This window comes from Malania oleifera, chromosome 11, assembly GCF_029873635.1.
Source record: "Malania oleifera isolate guangnan ecotype guangnan chromosome 11, ASM2987363v1, whole genome shotgun sequence".
NCBI classification, from domain to species: Eukaryota; Viridiplantae; Streptophyta; class Magnoliopsida; order Santalales; family Ximeniaceae; genus Malania; species Malania oleifera.
The window spans coordinates 72,511,031-72,530,092 of record NC_080427.1 but is presented as its reverse complement, the minus strand read 5'-3'; the positions used below and the strand labels follow the sequence as shown (position 1 = coordinate 72,530,092).

Here is a 19,062-nt window from a genome sequence, read left to right as displayed (position 1 = left end):
CCCAGGGCCATCACCACACACTACAATGTTGGGTTCCAAAGACTTTGTTATTTTGTAGGATGATTATCCTATTTTACATGGATATATCTCCTGTGGATATATCTCATGCACAACACATCTAACTCACTTCAAATTTATTTTAATGTTGATAATATGGTTCAATCTCAAATTCTTACAACATTAAAGTTTTTCAATCAAATAATGCCATGGATTATAAGGAAAGCACATTTCTCGGTATTCTATGTAGCCATGGCACTCTCCCCCATCACTCTTGTCTGCGACCACGACCACCTCAAAAAAATGGCCATCTTGAATGCATATATCAATTTATTCGGGCTTTCATTGGGTACTTCGTACATCTCCTCAGGTCCTGAACATTTTTTAGGGAGATGCAGCACTTAGGTTTGTTTTGGTTGTGCTTGTTCTGTTCTCCTACATCTCCAACCTCACAAGTTAAAATCACACGCACCCTTCTATTGCTTCTCAAGTATGGTATTAAATACGAAGGGTGCTAACACTAGGATCCTGTTCCCTAATGTCTTCATATTTCTACTCACATTGTCTTTCTGGGAATAGACTGTTGAATTTATTTTGTCCCACATCGGTTGGGATTGTTTTTTGGGTTTTGAGGAGAAGCTATTTAAAGGGCTCCCCTCTCCTTATGTAAACACACCAAAAATTGTAAGAGTTACAAATACTATTTGTACTCTAGGGTATTTCTTATTACTATTGATAATTTGAAATTTGCCCAAGTTATAATTTTTATTGGGAATAGTGGATTGATCGTCAGCGCCCAAGGACGTAGGTAATTTTGTACCGAACCTCGTTAAATTCTTGTCTTGTTCTTTTATTGTCTTTTATTACTAGTTTCTGCATTACTTTAATTTTTTATATATTTAATAGCATTAGTTGTAATATTGGTGTTTGGCACAAGTGGGATGCCCGACACAACTATTGGTATCAGAGCTAGGTTGAATAGTGTCGATACGGAGGTGTTTCTCTGTTAGGATCCTTGATTCCACGTTTGATGCCTAAGAAAGACCTTATCCAAGCGAGTGCTTAGAGACCATTGCGGTTCAGTCGCTTCCTAGAGGTCAGCCTGGTCAAAGTGGAATTTCATAGGATAAAACAGAGTAGACACAGTTGGTGCGTACTATTCATCCTAGACCTTTTACTTTGTTGTTTGCTGTTGAATATATAGAAGATGGCAAAAACTAGTGCAGCAGTAGAAGAAACTCTGTCCACACAAACTCCAACCCAACAACTTCAACATCATCGTCAAAGACGATAGCTAATGCTTGGTTTGAGGTGGAGATATTTGATGGTACCAATAATTTTAGTATGTGCCAATGTAAGGTGATGGACAATCTGTATCAGCAAGAATTAGATGTTGTTCTTGGTGATATACCAGAGGATATTGGCGATAAAGATTGGGAAAAGATCAATCGTTAGACATGTGGTACAATTCGTTTATGTTTCGCCAAAAATCAGAAATATAGTTATGAGAGAGACATCTGCAAAAAAATTGTGGAAGATATTGGAGGATACATTTATGACGAAGAGTTTAGAGAATCGGCTCTATTTGAAAAAGAAATTGTTTCGCTTCCAATATCAATCAGGTATTTTGATTAATGACCATATAAATGTTTTCAATAAAATTTTGGCTGATTTGTTAAATTTGGATTAAAAGGTGAAAGATGAGAATAAAGCCTCATTATTTCTAAATTCTCTCCCTAATGATTATGTGCATTTTACCACCATTTTATTGTATAGGAAAGATAAAATTACTTTCGATGTTGTTTGTACTGCATTGATTAGTACTGAATGCAAAAAGAATGATCAGAGGGTCCATAAGGAAACAGCGAAGCACTAACAATAAAGGGACGTTCTAGTCGTAAACCTGGAAGGAGAAGTAAATCTCATGGGAGACATACTAAAGATGAATGCGTCTTTTTTCATGAGAGAAAGGGCATTGGAAGAAAGATTGTCCTAAATTGCAGTAGAGGAATAAGGGCAAAGCACATTCTAATGCCAATATAGCCAAGAATGATGGAAGTGGTCATATTTTTCTCTTGTTGGAACATCTTCGTCACATGACTTTGGTGAGTGGATTTTGGATTCTGGTTGCTCCTATCACATGTGTCCCAATAGGGAATGGTTTTCTAATTTTGAATAATTAGATGGTGGAGTTGTTTTTATGGGAAATGATAAACCCTGTAAAGCAACTGGAATAGGATCAATACAGTTTAAATGTCAAGATAGAACTGTTGAAACCTTGACTAAAGTTAGGTGTGTTCCAAGCCTAAGGAAAAATTCGATTTCATTGGGTGCCTTAGAATCTTAAGATTTCACTATCACTTTGAAAGATGAAACCTTAAAAATTAAACAGGTGCGCTGGTGGTGATGAAAGGTATAAGAAAAAATAACTTGTATTATTTATAAGGTAATACAATTATTGATTCAGCAGCTGTTGTTTCTGAGAAAAATGCAAGTTCAGATACAACTAGGTTATGGCACATGCAATTGGATCATGCAGGAGAAAAATCTTTGCAACAATTGGACAAGCGAGGCTTGTTGAAGGGTGCAAAGGTATGCAAATTAGAATTTTGTGAGCATTGCATTCTGGGAATACAGACTAGAGTGAAATTTGGCATTGTAATCCACTAGACTGAAGGTATTTTAGACTATATCCACATAGATGCATGGGGGCCTACAAAAACTGCTTCATTGGGTGGTATGCATTATTTTGTCACTTTTTTTTATGATTTTTCCAAAAGAGTTTGGGTGTATTCTATAAAGCATAAAAATTAAGTGTAATATTTTCCTTAAGTAGAAAAAATTAGTTGAAATTCAAACTGGCAGAAAGATTAAACGACTCAGATCAGATAATGGTGGTGAATACACAAGTGACCCGTTTATGAAGGTGTGTCAGGATGAAGGTATTTCTCGACACTTCACAATTAGAAATACACCACAGCAGAATGGGGTGGTCAAACGCATGAATCGGATTTTGCTGGAGAAAGTTCGATGTATGTTGTCTAATGCTGGGTTAGAAAAAAGGTTTTGAGCTGAGGCTATTAGATATGCATGTCATCTCATCAACCGTCTACCGTCATCTGCAATAGGGAGAAAAACACCCTATTAGGTATGGCCTGGAAAACCTGCTAGTGATTATGATTCTTTACATGTATTTGGTACTGTGGCTTATTATCATTTTAAAGAATCTAAGTTGGATCCAAGAGCCAAGAAAGCAATATTCTTGGGGATCAGTATAGGAGTCGAACGATACCGTCTATGGTGTCTAAAAACGAAAAAATTGATTCTAAGCAAGGATGTGACTTTTGATAAACTTGCGATGATGAAGAAAACAATACGCAATGAGTCACCAGTTGAAGAAAGGACTAGCGGTACTCAACAACAAGTGGAGGTTGAGACAATTTTGGGAGACCCAGTGAGAAATGAGGCTACTTGAAGTAACTCTCCAGTTACAGTGGAGAACGGTGTACAACAAGAGGAAATTTCAATCCAAGAATTATGTTGATATGGTGGCCCATGCACTTCCAGTTATAGATAATGATGTTCCTTGCACTTTCAAAGAAGCAATGAGGAACTCTGATTTAGATAAATGGAAAAGAGCGATGAATGAAGAAATGCAGTCTCTTTATCAAAATCAAACTTGGGAACTAGCCCAACTGCCCAAGGTAAGAATGCAATTGGTTGTAAATGGGTGTATGCTAAAAAAGAAGGATATTTAAATGCAAATAATGTTCGCTTCAAAGCTAAATTGGTAGCTAAAGGCTACGCACAGAAGGAAGGTATTGATTATAATGAGGTATTTTCTCCAGTTGTTAAACATTCTTCCATTCGATTTTTGTTAGCTTTGGTAGCGCAATTTGATCTTGAACTAGTTCAACTCGATGTAAAAGCTGCATTTTTACATAGTGATTTGGAAGAGGAAATCTATATGACTCGGCCAAATAGATTTATGGTTGCTAGAAAAGAAAATTGGGTATGTAGATTGGGTAAATTGTTGTATGGTTTAAAACAGTCTCCATGACAATGGTACAAACGATTTCATCAGTTTATGATGGGTCACAAGTACATTAGAAATAAACATGATCATCGTGTTTATTTTCGCAGACTACAAAATGGATCTCTTATATATTTACTCTTATATGTTGATAGCTTCAAAGAACAGGGAAGAAATCAACAAGCTAAAAAGTCAGTTAAATCAAGAGTTTGAGATGAAAGATCTTGGTGAAACAAAGAAGATACTTGGCATGAAAATATGCAGAGACAGAATGAGAGGAAGAGTCAGTTTGACTCAGAAACAGTATTTGAGGAAGGTGGTTCAAAGTTTTGGCATGTCTGAGCAGTCAAAACCAGTTAGCACTCCTCTTGCTCCTCACTTCAATCTTAGTGCAACCTTATCTCCTAAATCAGATAAGGAACGTAAGTATATGTCACAAGTTCCTTATGAAAATGCACTTGGTAGTCTGATGTATGCAATGGTTTGTACTAGACCTGATATTTCACAAGCTGTTAGTATGGTGAGCAAGTATATGCATGATCCGGGTAAAGGACATTGGCAAGTTGTGAAATGGATTTTGAGATAAATTACGAATATGATTGATGTTGATATAGTATTTGAGAAAATAATACTATTGATCAACATGTTGTTGGATATGTGGATTCTAATTTTGCAGGTGATTTGGATAAACATCGATCAACTACTGGCTATGTATTTATATTTGCAAATGGTCCAGTGAGTTGGAGGTCTACCTTACAGTCTACCATTGCTTTGTCTACAAAGGAAGCAGAGTACATGGCAGCTTCAGAGGCTATTAAGGAAGCCATTTGGTTGCAGGGTTTACTTAAAAATTTGGGAGTTGTTCAAAAGCACATTGGTGTGTTATGTGATAGCCAGAGTATCATTCATCTAGCAAAGAACCAAGTTTACCATGCACGAACAAAGCACATCGACGTTCGGTTTCATTTTATGCGGGATATAATTGATAAAGGCAAGATAGTTCTTCAAAAGATTGCTACAGCTGAGAATCTTGGAGATATGTTGACCAAGATTGTGACATCAATCAAGTTCAAACATTGTTTGAATTTGATCAATATTCTGCAAGTCTGAATATTCTTTGGAAGGCACCGGTGATATGGAACTACAGTTGGTGATAGAAAAATATGTTGAATTTGTTGTCAAGGTGGAGATTTGTTGAATTTATTTTGTCCCACATCGGTTAAGATTGTTTTTTGGGTTTTGGGGAGAAGCTATTTAAAGGGCTCCCCTCTCCTTATGTAAACACACCAAAAATTGAAAAGAGTTACAAATACTATTTGTACTCTAGAGTATTTCTTATTACTATTGGTAATTTGAAATTTACCCATGTTGTAATTTTTATTGGGAGTAGTGGATTGATTGTCAATGCCCGAGGACGTAGGTAATTTTGTACCGAACCTATTTAAATTCTTCTTCTTTTACTGTTTTTTATTATTAGTTTCTGCATTAGTTTTTTTATATATTTAATAGCATTAGTTGTAGTATTGGTATTTGGCACAAGTGGGGTGCCCGGTACAACATAGATAACGTTCTCTTTATCTAAATTTGATGTCTCCCATGTTATTCAAGGGCTGTTTGTTTGCACTATATAGCCTCTTAATGGACTGGTTCATTGAATAAGCTTTATAATTTAGAGATCTCATACCAGTGTTGTTTGGGTGCACTTTAATTACCTCTTGTTGGTTCAGCATCGAAACAATACTTAACATCATTGAGCACCTTGTTCCCGCCTTCCTCCTCTCCCTTTTCCTCTCTCGACAAGAGAACAGTCTGCCATCTCTTCCACAACTCCCTTTCCCTCTCTCAACGTCAGAACTGCCATCTATTCCCCATCTCCCTTTCCCTCTCACAAAAACAGACGAGACTGCCATCTATCTATGACACAACAGGTCTGGGCAGCAGCCACCATCTAGAAGCAACCACCCCCCCCCCCCCCTCCCTTCTCTCTTTGTGCCCAGTCTAAACCCCAGAGGATGAAGTAGCCATGGGAGCACAAACATTCTATAGGTGGCTTGTAGATCTATGTTCAGATTGTTGGGCCAAGAAGGAAGATGCATATCTGTGATGATTTGGGTTTTGATTCAAGTTTCCTGCTTTTCCCTTTAGGGACTCACTAGGGAAAAAAATAATAAATTAAGGATTTTTTGAGTTTGTGTTGTGATGATTGCAAATTTGTGTTCAGATTGCTGAGGTTAATTGACAAACAAAAGAAGAACAGAATTACATGGTTTGGGTTTTGTGTCTTTTCCCTTGGGGACTGACCAGATAAAAATGAGATTTTTTTTTTGTTTTTTGTTTTTTTTATGAATTTTTGTCTAATTTAATTTGAAGTATAATGAAATTTCTTTTATTTTTTAGGTTTTTAAGAAACATATTCAAATGTTTACCAAACAACTTAAACTTTTAGTGTTCATGGGCAAGTAGTACACTGGCTGGTGTGATTGGAATGAGTGGGTGATTATGGTAATATGATTCTTCAGATGTGGGCTTATCAGGCTAAGCTAATCATCTAATACTCCAAACTTTCAATCTAAGCCACTTTTTGTTTGTGAGAAATTGACATATATTGACAATAGTGTTGACACTTGCGTATCCCAGGATGATGCCCACCTGTATCATTTATTGTTGGTGAAAACAGAATGGAATTTATGTATTTTTTGAATAATTTTTTGTACCTGAATGATATACAATATTTATAATACAATCAAAAAGTTTACATATGGAAACAATCTCCTAATAGAATCACAATCAGAAATTCTACATATGGAAGCAATCTCCTAACAGAATCACTCTCAATAATATACAATCTTCTCTATTTATATACTTTCCTAATTTTCTCAAGATATGAAGATACTCAGGATTTCTACACTCCCCCTCAAGTTGGATCATAGATATTGATCATGTCCAACTTGCAAATGAAATCATCAAAGCTCTGTCAAGGTAACCCTTTAGTAAAGAGGTCTACAGTTTGTTCCTTGGTAGGTACATAAGTCATAAAGATGGTTCCTTCTTCAACCTTCTCTTTGATAAAATGTCGGTCCACTTCCACATGCTTAGTCCTATCATGTTGAACTGAATTTGGAGAGATATTGGTTGCTGCTTTGTTGTCACAATAGAGTTTGATAGGAAATTTCACCAGGATTTGTAACTCTTCCAAGAGTTTCCGTAACCACAATCCTTCACATATCCCTCGTGCAACTGCCCTGAATTCAGCTTTAGCACTACTTTGAACCACTACATTTTGCTTTTTGCTCCTCCAGGTTACCAAATTTCCCCAAACGAAAGTACAATATCCTGTGATAGACCTTCTATCTTCCACTAATCCTACCCAATCTGCATCTGTGAAGATTTATACATCCTTGATTTCACATTTCCTGAAGAAGAGTCTTTTGCCTGGAGAGCCCTTAAGGTACCTAAGGATCTTGTACACAGCATCTAAGTGAGTTTTTTTCGGTGAATGCATGTGTTGGCTTACCACACTTACCACAAATGCAATATCGGGTCTGGTATGTGATAGGTAGATTAGCTTACCAACCAATCTCTGATACCTCTCCTTTTCCACTGGTATTTCACATTCTTCGACCCTATTTACTATTTCAATCGGGGTTTCACTAGGTTTGCATCCAAGCATGCCAGTTTCGGTTAGGAGATCAATGATATACTTTCGCTAAGAGACACTGATACCCTTTTTTGATCTAGCACCTTCCATTCCCAAGAAATACTGCATTCGTCCCAGGTCTTTAACTTTTCAGTAGCTAGGACTTTCTTTAATCTTTCCATCTCCACTGTATCATCTCCAGTTAGGATTATATCATCAACATGCACTATCAAAATTGTTCTCTTACCACTTTCAGACTATTGGAAGAACATAGTGTTATCTGATTGCCCTTGTCAATATCCTTGGTTCTTTATTACTTTTGAAAATCTGTCAAACCATGTTCTGGGAGATTGCTTGGGTCCATACAAGGACTTCTTGAGTTTACATATTCTATTTTCTTCACCTTTCTTACTGAAACCTAGTGGTATCGTCATGTAGACCTCTTCTTCTAACTCGCCATTTAGAAATGCATTCTTAATGTTGAGTTGCTATAGTGGCCAATCTAAGTTAGCTACCAAGGACAAGAGGACCCTAATTGTATTCAATTTTACCACCGATGCAAATGTCTCCGTGTAGTCAATGCCATAGGTCTATGTAAACCCTTTTGCAACGAGTCAAGTTTTATATTGTTCAACTGTCCTATCAGCTCTATATTTCACTGTGAAGACCCATTTGCAACCTACTGGTTTCTTTCCTCTCGGAAAATTTATAATATCCCAAGTTCCATTTTTTTCCAGGGCCCACATTTCCTCCATAACAGCCTCCCTCCATTCAATAATTTCCAGGGTTTCCTAAATATTCTTTGGAATTTTCATCCTGTCAAGGTTAGAGGTAAAAGCACGATAACCTGTAGATAGAGTTTTATAAGACATGTATTTGGACCAGGGATATAGAGTACATGACCTAGGTTGTTTTCTGACTGCAATGGGCAAATTGATGTCATTAGGTGGAGATTTACCAAAAGAAGCTCATGACCATTTGTTACCTGACTAGGGCTGGGCGTGGACTCAAGATTGCTTGGAGCTATCACTGGTTCCAACTCTCTTGGTGCCTCAGGTATGAGATTCTCCCTGTACTTTGTTGTTGGCTTTCTTGAGTAAACAAGTATTTCCTTACTATTTTATTTTTCTGCATCTCCCCCTGAGTTTAAGTGATCGTTTGTACATGACAGGTTAGGGAATGATGCAATGGGAGACTCAGGAAATGATGCAATGGGAGACTCAGTAGATGGCACGGAATCAGTAGATGGCACAGAATCAGCAAATGGCACAGAATCAGCAAATATTACAAAATCATCAATAGAGATATCAAAGAACCGATATTCACTCCACTTCTCCCCCTGAAGAGAGAGCTTTTGGAAAAAAGGAGTGGTTTCAAAGAACGTAACATCAAGGCTAACAAACAATTTTTTAATTACGGGATCATAACATTTGTAGCCTTTCTGAGTATGAGAGTAACCAATAAAAACGCACTTAATGGCACGTTCCAATTTATCTCGATTGTGAGCATGAACATGGACAAATGCAATACATCCAAATATTTTTAGAGAGAGATTGGAGTGGAGCCGAGAGTTGGGAAAGTATTCCTGGAATTTCAGGAGAGGAGTGGCAAAAGAAAGAACTCGATGTTAGCTTTGGTGCAATCCCAAGAGGGGGGTGAATTGGAGATATAAAATTCTTTTCTAGGTTAACCAGTCTAACAACAGTAATACGCAACCTAGGGTCTGTCTATGCTATTATAAATCCAATCATTCATAATAAAACATACACGTGCAGTAAATAACTTGCGGAAATGTAAAATACACATACGATATGTTATCAAAGTTCGGCCAAAATGCCTACGTCTCCGCCTTGGCTTATCAGCACAAGGTTTCCACTATAAATCTCACTTAACAGGTGGAGCAACACTTAATACAACCAGGTCAATTCACAGGGCTGACCTCAACCTACAACCGCACCTTACCAGGATGATACACCTAACTTTCCTAATCGGATCTAAGCCAATCTGGGACTATTCAATAGGGCTAGTCTCCCTCTTTAGGCCTACGCTTGGAATACAACAAATGTAATTTTTGCGTACACGGAAATATGCTTCTCAACAAGCAGATATGCATCACAATACAGTCCAGATAATAATGCAAGCATGGATGACAGTAAATATGCTCAGTGCTTAATATTGTGCTAAACACTCAATCTAATGTAAATCTACAGTTAAGATCCAGAGTGTATTCCCAAGCAAACTTTAAAACAAATAATCAAAGTAAATCAATCAACACAAGTTTCGAAGTGTTTCAACCATGACATTCAAAATATCTCATATAAGATTTTAAAAGAAATAGCTCAAGAGATATTTGAAAAGTATGTTTGTAAAAATGTATTTGCACAATCAAAATACAAGCTTAGTGAGTCTTGCAATGGTGATGCAAAGACCCACTAGCTACAAGGTTTTCCCACACAAAGAGTATAGATTATACCGGGGAAAAACCTTAACTAAAACTCTCCAACAAAATCAACCAATCAATCTCAAGTAAGGAGAGTTTTGAGCAAGTGTAGCTACTCAAGATCACTCAATAACACTCTTAATAAACTTGGTTTATCAAAGGAATCTCAATAGGAAAGTGTATTGGGTTTGTATGTGAAGAATAGGCACTTAAAATTTCAAAAGATTTTCAAGGTAATCTAAGTGCTAATCATCTCTTAAATTTGCAAATGAGCTTGTATATATAGGCATAGGCAAAATTATGACCATTGGGGACTCAATGGGTACTATTAAATTTGTTTTAAAACTGATTAGAAAAATCAATCCTATTTAACCCTATTTACCTCGGTTGAAAAATGAGCCAACCCGAGAGTTTCAGGTACCCAACCTAAGGTTCGGTCTCCTGAACAGACACAACAGAAAAAGTGATTTTTGAGGTTCGGGTGCCTGAATTTTGATTTGATTTGCCAAACTGAGGCGATTCTCCAAAAGACCGCAATTCGGTTGCCCGGTCCTGAGTTTGGTCTGCTGAACTCATGTGTTTGGTAGCTCGAGGCAAATTTGAATGTGAAGTTTGGGCTGCCGAGTTGGTGGGAAAGTACCTGACACAAGTTTGGTCGACCGTGGAAGATATGTTTGTTTTAGTTCGGTTTTCTGAACTCAAGCCAACTTTTTGACCGGTCCACGATTCAGTCGACCGAGGCAATTTTGACTTGCCAGATTCGGTCACCCGAATTCCTTTTGATTTTAACCTAAGGTCATTTTCTTTGCTTCTAAAATTTCCTTGATAATATGATAACTATATTGGGGTTTTGTGCACTTAGTGTGTGAACCTAAGGTCCATCTAAGGTCATTCTGAGCATTATTTTTCTATCATGCATGATGCAGATTATTACAGTCCATATTGTGATACAGTCCATAATTAATTACAATCCCAGAATGAAGAATATAAAATATACAATTACAAATAAGGAACAATATTCTTCAATCTTTGGCGTGATCACCATACACCACCATGATATAACATTCTGTTCAATTTCACGCGTAGAGTGAACTTGCATGCAAGCTCAAGACAAATATCAGTACCAAGTGTATTTGTCATTATCAAAACGGGATATGACCAACCAGGTCAACACCAGACTAGGCATTCGATTAATGAGATGTGTAGCTATTAAAATGGCATCGCCCCAAAAATATTTTTTCATATTTGTAGTAAGCATCAATGTTCGAGCTACTTCAAGAATATGCCTATTTTTATGCTCAACAACCCCATTTTGTTGAGGGGTATCCACACAGGAACTCTGATGAACAATTATATTTTCTTGAAGATAATGTCCCAAGATATCATTGAAATATTCCATACCATTATCAGTACGTAAAATTTGAATATGAGTTTGGAATTGTGTTTGAATCATAGAGTAAAAACTAACAAAAATAGATCGAACTTTAATTTTATCTTTCAACAAGTAAACCCAACAAATACGAGTATGGTCATCAATAAAAGTAATAAACCTTTTTGTATGAGTACGATTAGGAGGGCATGAGGGCCCCCATAAATCACTATGAATCATAGTAAACGGGCTGGATGGTTTGCATGTGGATTTTGGAAAGGAATTACGTCGGTGTTTTTGCAAGTTCACAAACCTCACATTGAAAATTAGAAGACATTGTATTAGAACAGATGGAAGGAAACAAACATCTTAAATATTGAAAATTTGGATGACCCATCCTGAAATGCCATAACAAAATCTCACTATCTCTAGAAATAGATGCAAAATCACAAAAAACAGTTTTACATTGTTCACTCGTGTTTGCCTCTTCAAAGTAGTAGAGTCCCTCACATGCCTTAGCACAGCCAATCGTCTTCCCCGATGACAGGTCCTAGAAAACACAGTGAGAGGAAATGAATTTAGCGGAGCAATTGGAATCTTTTGTCAACTAGCTAATGGATAACAAATTGCAAGACAAATTAGGGGCATATAGGACAAATTTTAAGATTATAGAATCAGATATGAGAATACTTCCTTTGCCTGCAACAGAGGAGAGTGATCCATCTGCAATTTTAACTTTCAAATTTCCAGCACATGGAGAATAGGATGAGAACAAATGATAAGAATCAATCATATGATTAGAGGCACCCGAATCAATTATCCATGGTAATTTGTAATGGGATATAGTATTTAAAGCTGACAAAAAATTACCTCGGTGAGCTAAAGAACCAGTAGAAGACTAACCCAATGTTTGAATGGAGGAAAACATTTTATATAGTTGGTCCAACTGCTCTGGATTGAATGCGCCACTTGGAGTGGTATTTTTCTCGCCTTGAAATTTCTCAGCTGATTTATCAATGGTAGCTTGACAACCACGATTTTTTTCATTTTGTCTCAACTTCCAATCTACAGGCTTTCCATGAATTTCCCAAAAGGTATCTTTTGAATGACCTGGCTTGCGACAATGTTCGCAAAATAGTCTCCCTTTATGTGCCTTTTGTCCAGAGCCCACAAAAGTTTTTGAGTTTAGGGCCAAAATCTCAAGCCCATTATCTTTCGGCGTTAGGGCAGATATTTAAGGCCCAATCTGTCCGTGCGAAGCCTTCAACATCACATTCCAGCGACTCTCCTCATGCCTCACCTCTGCGAACACCTCTCGAGTCGAAGGTAGGGGGTGTCGGCCAAGGATCCTTCCTCATACATCGTCTAAGTCACGGTTGAGGCCGACCAAGAACTCAAAGACTCGTTCATTCTCGAGTCGCCTCTTGTAGCGTATACTGTTGCCGGAGCACTCCCACTCTTCATTGACGCTTAGTTCAAGCTCCTGCCAGAGAGTCGTTATCTCCATGAAGTAATCGGTGACATCCCTCTCTCCTTGCCGCAGCTGCCACAGTCGAGTCTTAATCTCGAAGATCTGGGAGTAGCTTTCGGCATTGAAGTACGTCTTGTGAACAACGTCCCAGACATCCTTCGCCGTTGGTAAGAACAGGTAAATCTTACCGATTGAGAGCTTCATCGAATTTACGAACCACGTTGTCACCATGGAATTCTCGGATTTCCATTTTTTGCAAAGCTGCGATGTAGATTGAGGCTGGCTTCTTCCTTTGGCTGGTAAGGTATCCTAACCTTCCTTTGCCTTCAATCACGAGCTTGATGGACTGAACCCATTCACGGAAATTTTTTCCGTTCAATTTCTCCACCGAGAGTGCAAAGGCTGAGTTGTCTAGCCCATGTGAACCCACGATGGAGGTGGCTTCAGAGTCGCCGTCGAGAATTTCAAAGGAGCTCGACCCTCTGCTGTTGACGGCGCCATCTGCCATTGTTAGCTAAGGTTTAGAAACCTTAGCTCTGATGCCATGAAAACACGATGGAATTTCTATATTTTTTGAATAATTCTTTGTACAAGACTGATATACAATATTTATAATACAATCAAAAAATCTAATATGGAAACAATCTCCTAACAGAATCACTCTCAATAATATACATTCTTCTCTATATATATACTTTCCTAATTTTCTCAAGATATGAAGATACTTGGGATTTTTACAACTGGATCAGCGATTTAAGCTATCCTAGTCATTCCCATTAAATTGGTGTGAATTCATCTGCTCAATCAAACTCAAAAATCTTGTTAACAAATTACAACTTACATTTAGTATTTAGCGCCCAGGACCTCTTGGTAATAATGTTAGACAATCACTTTACTTAAAAGCTCTAAAAGATTTACCCTCCTAAAAACATGTCATTACACCCTACAATATCACTTTATTGTTTGTTATTCCATCCTAAAAACAAATGATCATGTGATTTGAAGGGAAACCTAAACAATCACTTTATCATTTGTTATTGAATTCCCTGTTAACCATGTTTGTTAAATATAAGGAAAAATTGAAAAAAGAAAAAGAAAAAAAAAAAAGAATCAGAATCCTATTTTTGGCCAGTCAAAGACAGTCTGATGATGAAGTGGCCTGTAATGGTCTAAAGCAGCCTACAGTGGTCTATAATGGCTGTCACGACACCATAACAAACTATATTGGTGATAAGGTTGTGAATTGAGGAGTCCCTTGTGTTAGCCTTAGTGGCTACACCATCATTGTTTAATGTGTTTTGATGATATTAACCTATATGTTGTTCCTAATGTTTTCCTATCTTTGCAGATCATGTTTAGTACAGGTACTCGTACATGAATTATTGGATCGAAGGCAAAGATCGGACCGAGTAACTGTCAAGAAGGAAAGATCAAATGGACACGTACTCGGAATGACCCAAGCACAACCAAAGAAAGCTTAAGTATATAAATTAATTGTAATAAGGGTTGTGTGAGTGAGTGCGTATTATAACTCTTGCGATGTGTATCTTGCATGATTTCTAAGTAAGAGTTGAGCCATTGCATAAGCATACTATGACACATGAGTTTATAGGATTGCACTAAAGACATAAACACAAACTCACCTTTCATGGCTTTCTAAGTTAAAATAAGAATTTGTCAAATGAATCCTAAAACTCAAATATGTTTTCAAAGGGACAAGTTTTTAACATCCTATTTTTAAGAACATTTTTATACTTAGTCCCGATTGTGTTAAAACAAGTTTAATGTCCTAAAGGTTCAAAGAAAATCAAGTATATTTACAAAAGGACCTACTAAGCATATAAGATATCAAAATGGGTTTTCAAACGTGTTTTATTAATTAAAATATCTTATATTCAAAAGGAAACTCATTTGGACAAGTTTTAATCTTCATTAGATTTAATATATTTCATATAATTTTGTCCAAGAATGATTTGAGTCATTAAAACACTTTTTGACAAGGAAAAACAAAATAATCGTCACTGCCGTAGTGTAGTCTTGAGTTCTGAACACCTTACGGTATTTTGGGCATAACTTTTTCTAGAAAAGTCCAAATGGGACGATCTTGGTGTCCCTGGAAAGTTAAGACAAAATGCCACAACTTTCATTTTAGTGACTTTTTCTGATTCAAGGACCTCATAGACGAAATTCAGATTTCGTCGACGAATACTAGGCAGAAGCGCTCCAACGGGCGGAAAACGACTAGTTTGCTAAGTAAAATATTTTTTCTTCCCCCCAACAGCTAGTTAACGGCTCCTGAGGTTCTTGGGCTATAAATACAAGCTATTAGACTTGTATTACAATGGTTTTGAGCATTGTTGATCATATTTGTGAAAAATATCATTTTATCCAAAACCCTAAGCACTTTGCACTTTGCATTTTAGTTATTCTTCACAAGTGCTCAATCCTCTCTTGCTCACTTATCTTGTAAGATTCATTCCTTGAGAGAATAGAGTGAGGATTTGGTTATGTTTCATATTGGCTCATTTAAGGAGCATTAAATTGATTTCCAATCTCTTGTAAGGTTCTTTGTGAACCATTGTTGTAAAATTCTTTGTGAACCGAAGTGAAGGCTTTTGGTGAGCGCGGTAGGGGTTTGTCCCCAAGTGTAGGGATTTGTTCTCAAGTTGTAAGGCTTCTCCGCCAGTGAAGGAGTATCTTCAGTGGATTGTGGAATCCTTAACTTGGTGCTAAGGCGTGGACGTAAGCTTGGTGCCGAACCACGTAAAAATACCGGTGTTGTTCTTTCTCTCCCTTACACTCTTTATTTTATATCTTGTGCATGATTTATATTTATATTGCGATATAATTTCTTGTATCTTGTCAAGAGTTTTTATTTTGTAGAAAAATACGTATTCCGCGAAAAGAGTCTATTCACCCCCCCTCTAGACTATATACTCCGGGTTGGGACTTCCAACACCTTGGATATCACACTTAACAGTCTCAAAAGCCAATGATAATATTATATTACACAACAGTTGATTTGAATCTTACATTCTGACTTTTAAACTATGCTTGTCTTATTAAGCTTTCTGGATATGAAAGCAGATCGAACCAAGTGTTTTCTTGATTTAGCTTCCAAACTCTTGCTGGCATTTTCCATGCCATCTTGAGTAGGGGGCTAAACTTATGAGGAATTTTGACACAACATTGTCACATCACATTAATTCATGTATATTCTGTAAAGTTATAGTGCTATAACTACTGTACCCTAGACCTATAAATACTAGATTTACCCTGTGTAATTGAGAATATAATACACGAAATACAAAGATTTGCTTCCTTTTTGTGTATCCGCAGACAGATTCAAAGATAAGAGCACAATACTAGCGAACAAATTCTCCATAGACAATGCTAACGATTAGATGCCTGATGCTAAATATAGCAAATCAAATATAAAGATTCACATCAATGAGAAATTTGATCATACCAATCATAGTCACTCTTGCCATTCTCTGAATTCAGAAAATCATCAACACGGGTCTTACGCACTGGGGCTGATGAAACTATCTTAGATATGGGAAAGCTACCAGGTTTATTTTCTGCATTCATAGTATCATACAATATACCAACAACCGTTCAATCTCTACAAAGAGATTAAAAAAAGTAAAAACAAAAAAATATATTAAAAAAAAAAACGAAGTACCCACCAGATGGAGCATCAATTTGTGCAGACTTTTGAAGGCCATTCGTCTCCTTCTCATGCTTGCGCATCTCGAGGAACAACGCGAGCTCCTCTTCCTCCTTCATCACCATACCGAGCGTGCTCTGGTGCTGTTTCGACGAATACATTTGCGATTCCCTACTTCTGGAACTGCACAACATGAAAATCCTCAGCTATACCCAACTAGCTCCTCATTTCCTCCAACCCAATTCATATAGATCAATAAACGCAAGAGATCTGCGCAACTCTTCAAAAAAAATACTTACTGAAACATAAGGCTTGACCGTGCTCATATCGAAGTCACTGATACTACAATGATACTCTGGCTGGAGCTCAAAATATGAAGAAATTCATGAGATGGATGAAGAATAGCGGTTGCAGCCGAGGCTCAGAGAGAGAGAGAAAGAACGAAGCAGGAAATTGAGGAGTCGAGTTGATTCGTCGTATGAGTCCTTGTCTCGCTTGGACGCTACGTTTTCAGGTTGTTTTCAAAATTGGTATGCAGAAGAAAAGAGGGACAGGATTTTGAATCGCCTGATACGGACAACATCTACAAAAATGACTATAACTTTTGGAAAATTTACGAATGTGCCCTAAGAGTTCCTGACCGTAAAATGATTTTACTTTACTTATGTAGAAAAAATAACTATAATTATTTTATTTAATTAAATATAAAATTACACTGATCTTAGTGCATTTAATATTTTTTTTCCTTTCTTATGCCTGTATTAGGCCTGTACATCTATTATTTATAGAAAATTTCTGATTTTCCAATTATTTCTAAGTTAATGGATCAGCTTGGATGGGTCATAAATAGATAGGGGCTAAACGGAATTGGGTTTAGGTTGACTCATTTATTAACAAATGATTAACATATAAACTAAAACTCATCCATTTAATAAATGGATGCATGTTAAGAATTCGTTTAAAATTAAAATTTATTTATTTTTAATTTTTTAAAACATTCCATATAAAGTGACATAAGTTTAAAAAAAAAACAATATTTTTTATTTTATTTATTAATATCTTAACAAAAAAATATAAAATATAGAAAATAATATATTTCTTTAATTAATATTTTTTAAATATAATATATACATGGTCACCTGGTGAGTATCCAATCTAAACTCACCTGACCCATTTATTAAATGGGTCAAGTTCGGGTTGACCCATTTATAAACGAATCACTTTATGCTAATTCAAATCCGATTTAAATAGGCGGGTCATGGGTCACCCACCGAGTTCCGACCTGTTTTGTTATCCCTAACTATTTCGGACCTTTTTTTTTTCAACTTTTGAAAAAACTATTGTAATAGTTGTTGTTTTTTAACTCATAAAAATAAATTAGTAATACAAATGTCAATATAAATATATAATTATTTTGATTTGAAATGAAAAAATTGCACTGACCTATTTAGGGGAAAAATAATAATAAGCTACAGTTTTTTTTATAATTACTAAACCGTCTTGTAAAATTTGAAATTATGAAAAGTTGTAAAGTAAAAAATAGTATTCAAAATCCTTTGTCTTCGATTATCTAATAAATCACTTAATGAAAATATATTATCTTTCCATTAATTTCAAAACTTCCATGATCGAGGCACACCCCTTCTCCCGAAGTTACAGGGTAATTTTGCCGAATTCCCTACCCAAAATTGTAGTCATTTTATTTCTATCTTTCCATATATAATCAAAGAATGAAAAAGATTCTTCCAGAGTCTCAGGTCCCAGAAGTGCATGGTAAAGACCGCCAAAACCGAATAGCGTTCAGATATTCCACCATGATTATTTAAAATTAGGAATGATATACATTGATTGCATTCTTCTTAAATTCATATTTAATTTGTTCAATAATAACAGCATTTACCACAACTAGTTCAATGGTTATTTGGAAATATGGAGAAAAATAAAGGTATAATTAAAGGCATTTTTGTCTAAAAAGAATGTATTGATTTTTATCAAAATAAAACTAGTAAATTTATAACTTTCCATTGTTTTCAAAATCATAGGAATAAAATTAGGGTTGCAAACCGGCCTCAAGCTTATCTATTAATTTTTAAACCAAGCTAGTTTTAATATACTTGATCAAGTTAATTCAGTTATGTAAAGTGAGTTACCAATATGCTCACGGTTTGATTCTTTTGAAATCTCTCACTATGCAAGGCAAGAAACTCTAAGGGATCCTTTGGTTTGGGGCATAAAAAATATTTCCATGAAATGACATTCCTAATGGGAATTTTTTTGTTTTGTTTGTACTATAAGATTATCAAGAACAAAAAATTCCCACATTCAACCAATCCTAATAGGTATTTTAAGAAGATTACCATTATACCCTTGACATGCGTATAACGAATATATGAAGAACAATTATATTTTTCAAAATGAAAACCTATTAAAAATTTGCACTTTATT

At 36.2% G+C, this 19,062-nt stretch overlaps 1 protein-coding gene across 2 annotated transcripts in view; it reads right to left on the bottom strand.

The window, feature by feature from the left end:
* LOC131167288 (uncharacterized) overlaps positions 1 to 17,182 on the bottom strand; it is a 29,099-nt gene extending 11,917 nt beyond the window's left edge. The window contains exons 1-4 of one of the 2 annotated variants that reach the window (XM_058126039.1): positions 16,917 to 17,182; positions 16,637 to 16,800; positions 16,417 to 16,528; positions 11,942 to 12,026 (exon numbers count right to left, since the gene is read on the bottom strand). In XM_058126039.1, coding sequence (XP_057982022.1) covers positions 11,942 to 12,026; positions 16,417 to 16,528; positions 16,637 to 16,800; positions 16,917 to 16,924 — 369 coding nt within the window. In that variant the 5' untranslated portion in view covers positions 16,925 to 17,182. The remainder of the gene's footprint in view (positions 1 to 11,941; positions 12,027 to 16,416; positions 16,529 to 16,636; positions 16,801 to 16,916) is intronic. The other variant, XM_058126040.1, reaches the window with a different exon arrangement.
* Between the last annotated feature and the right edge of the window lie 1,880 nt (positions 17,183 to 19,062).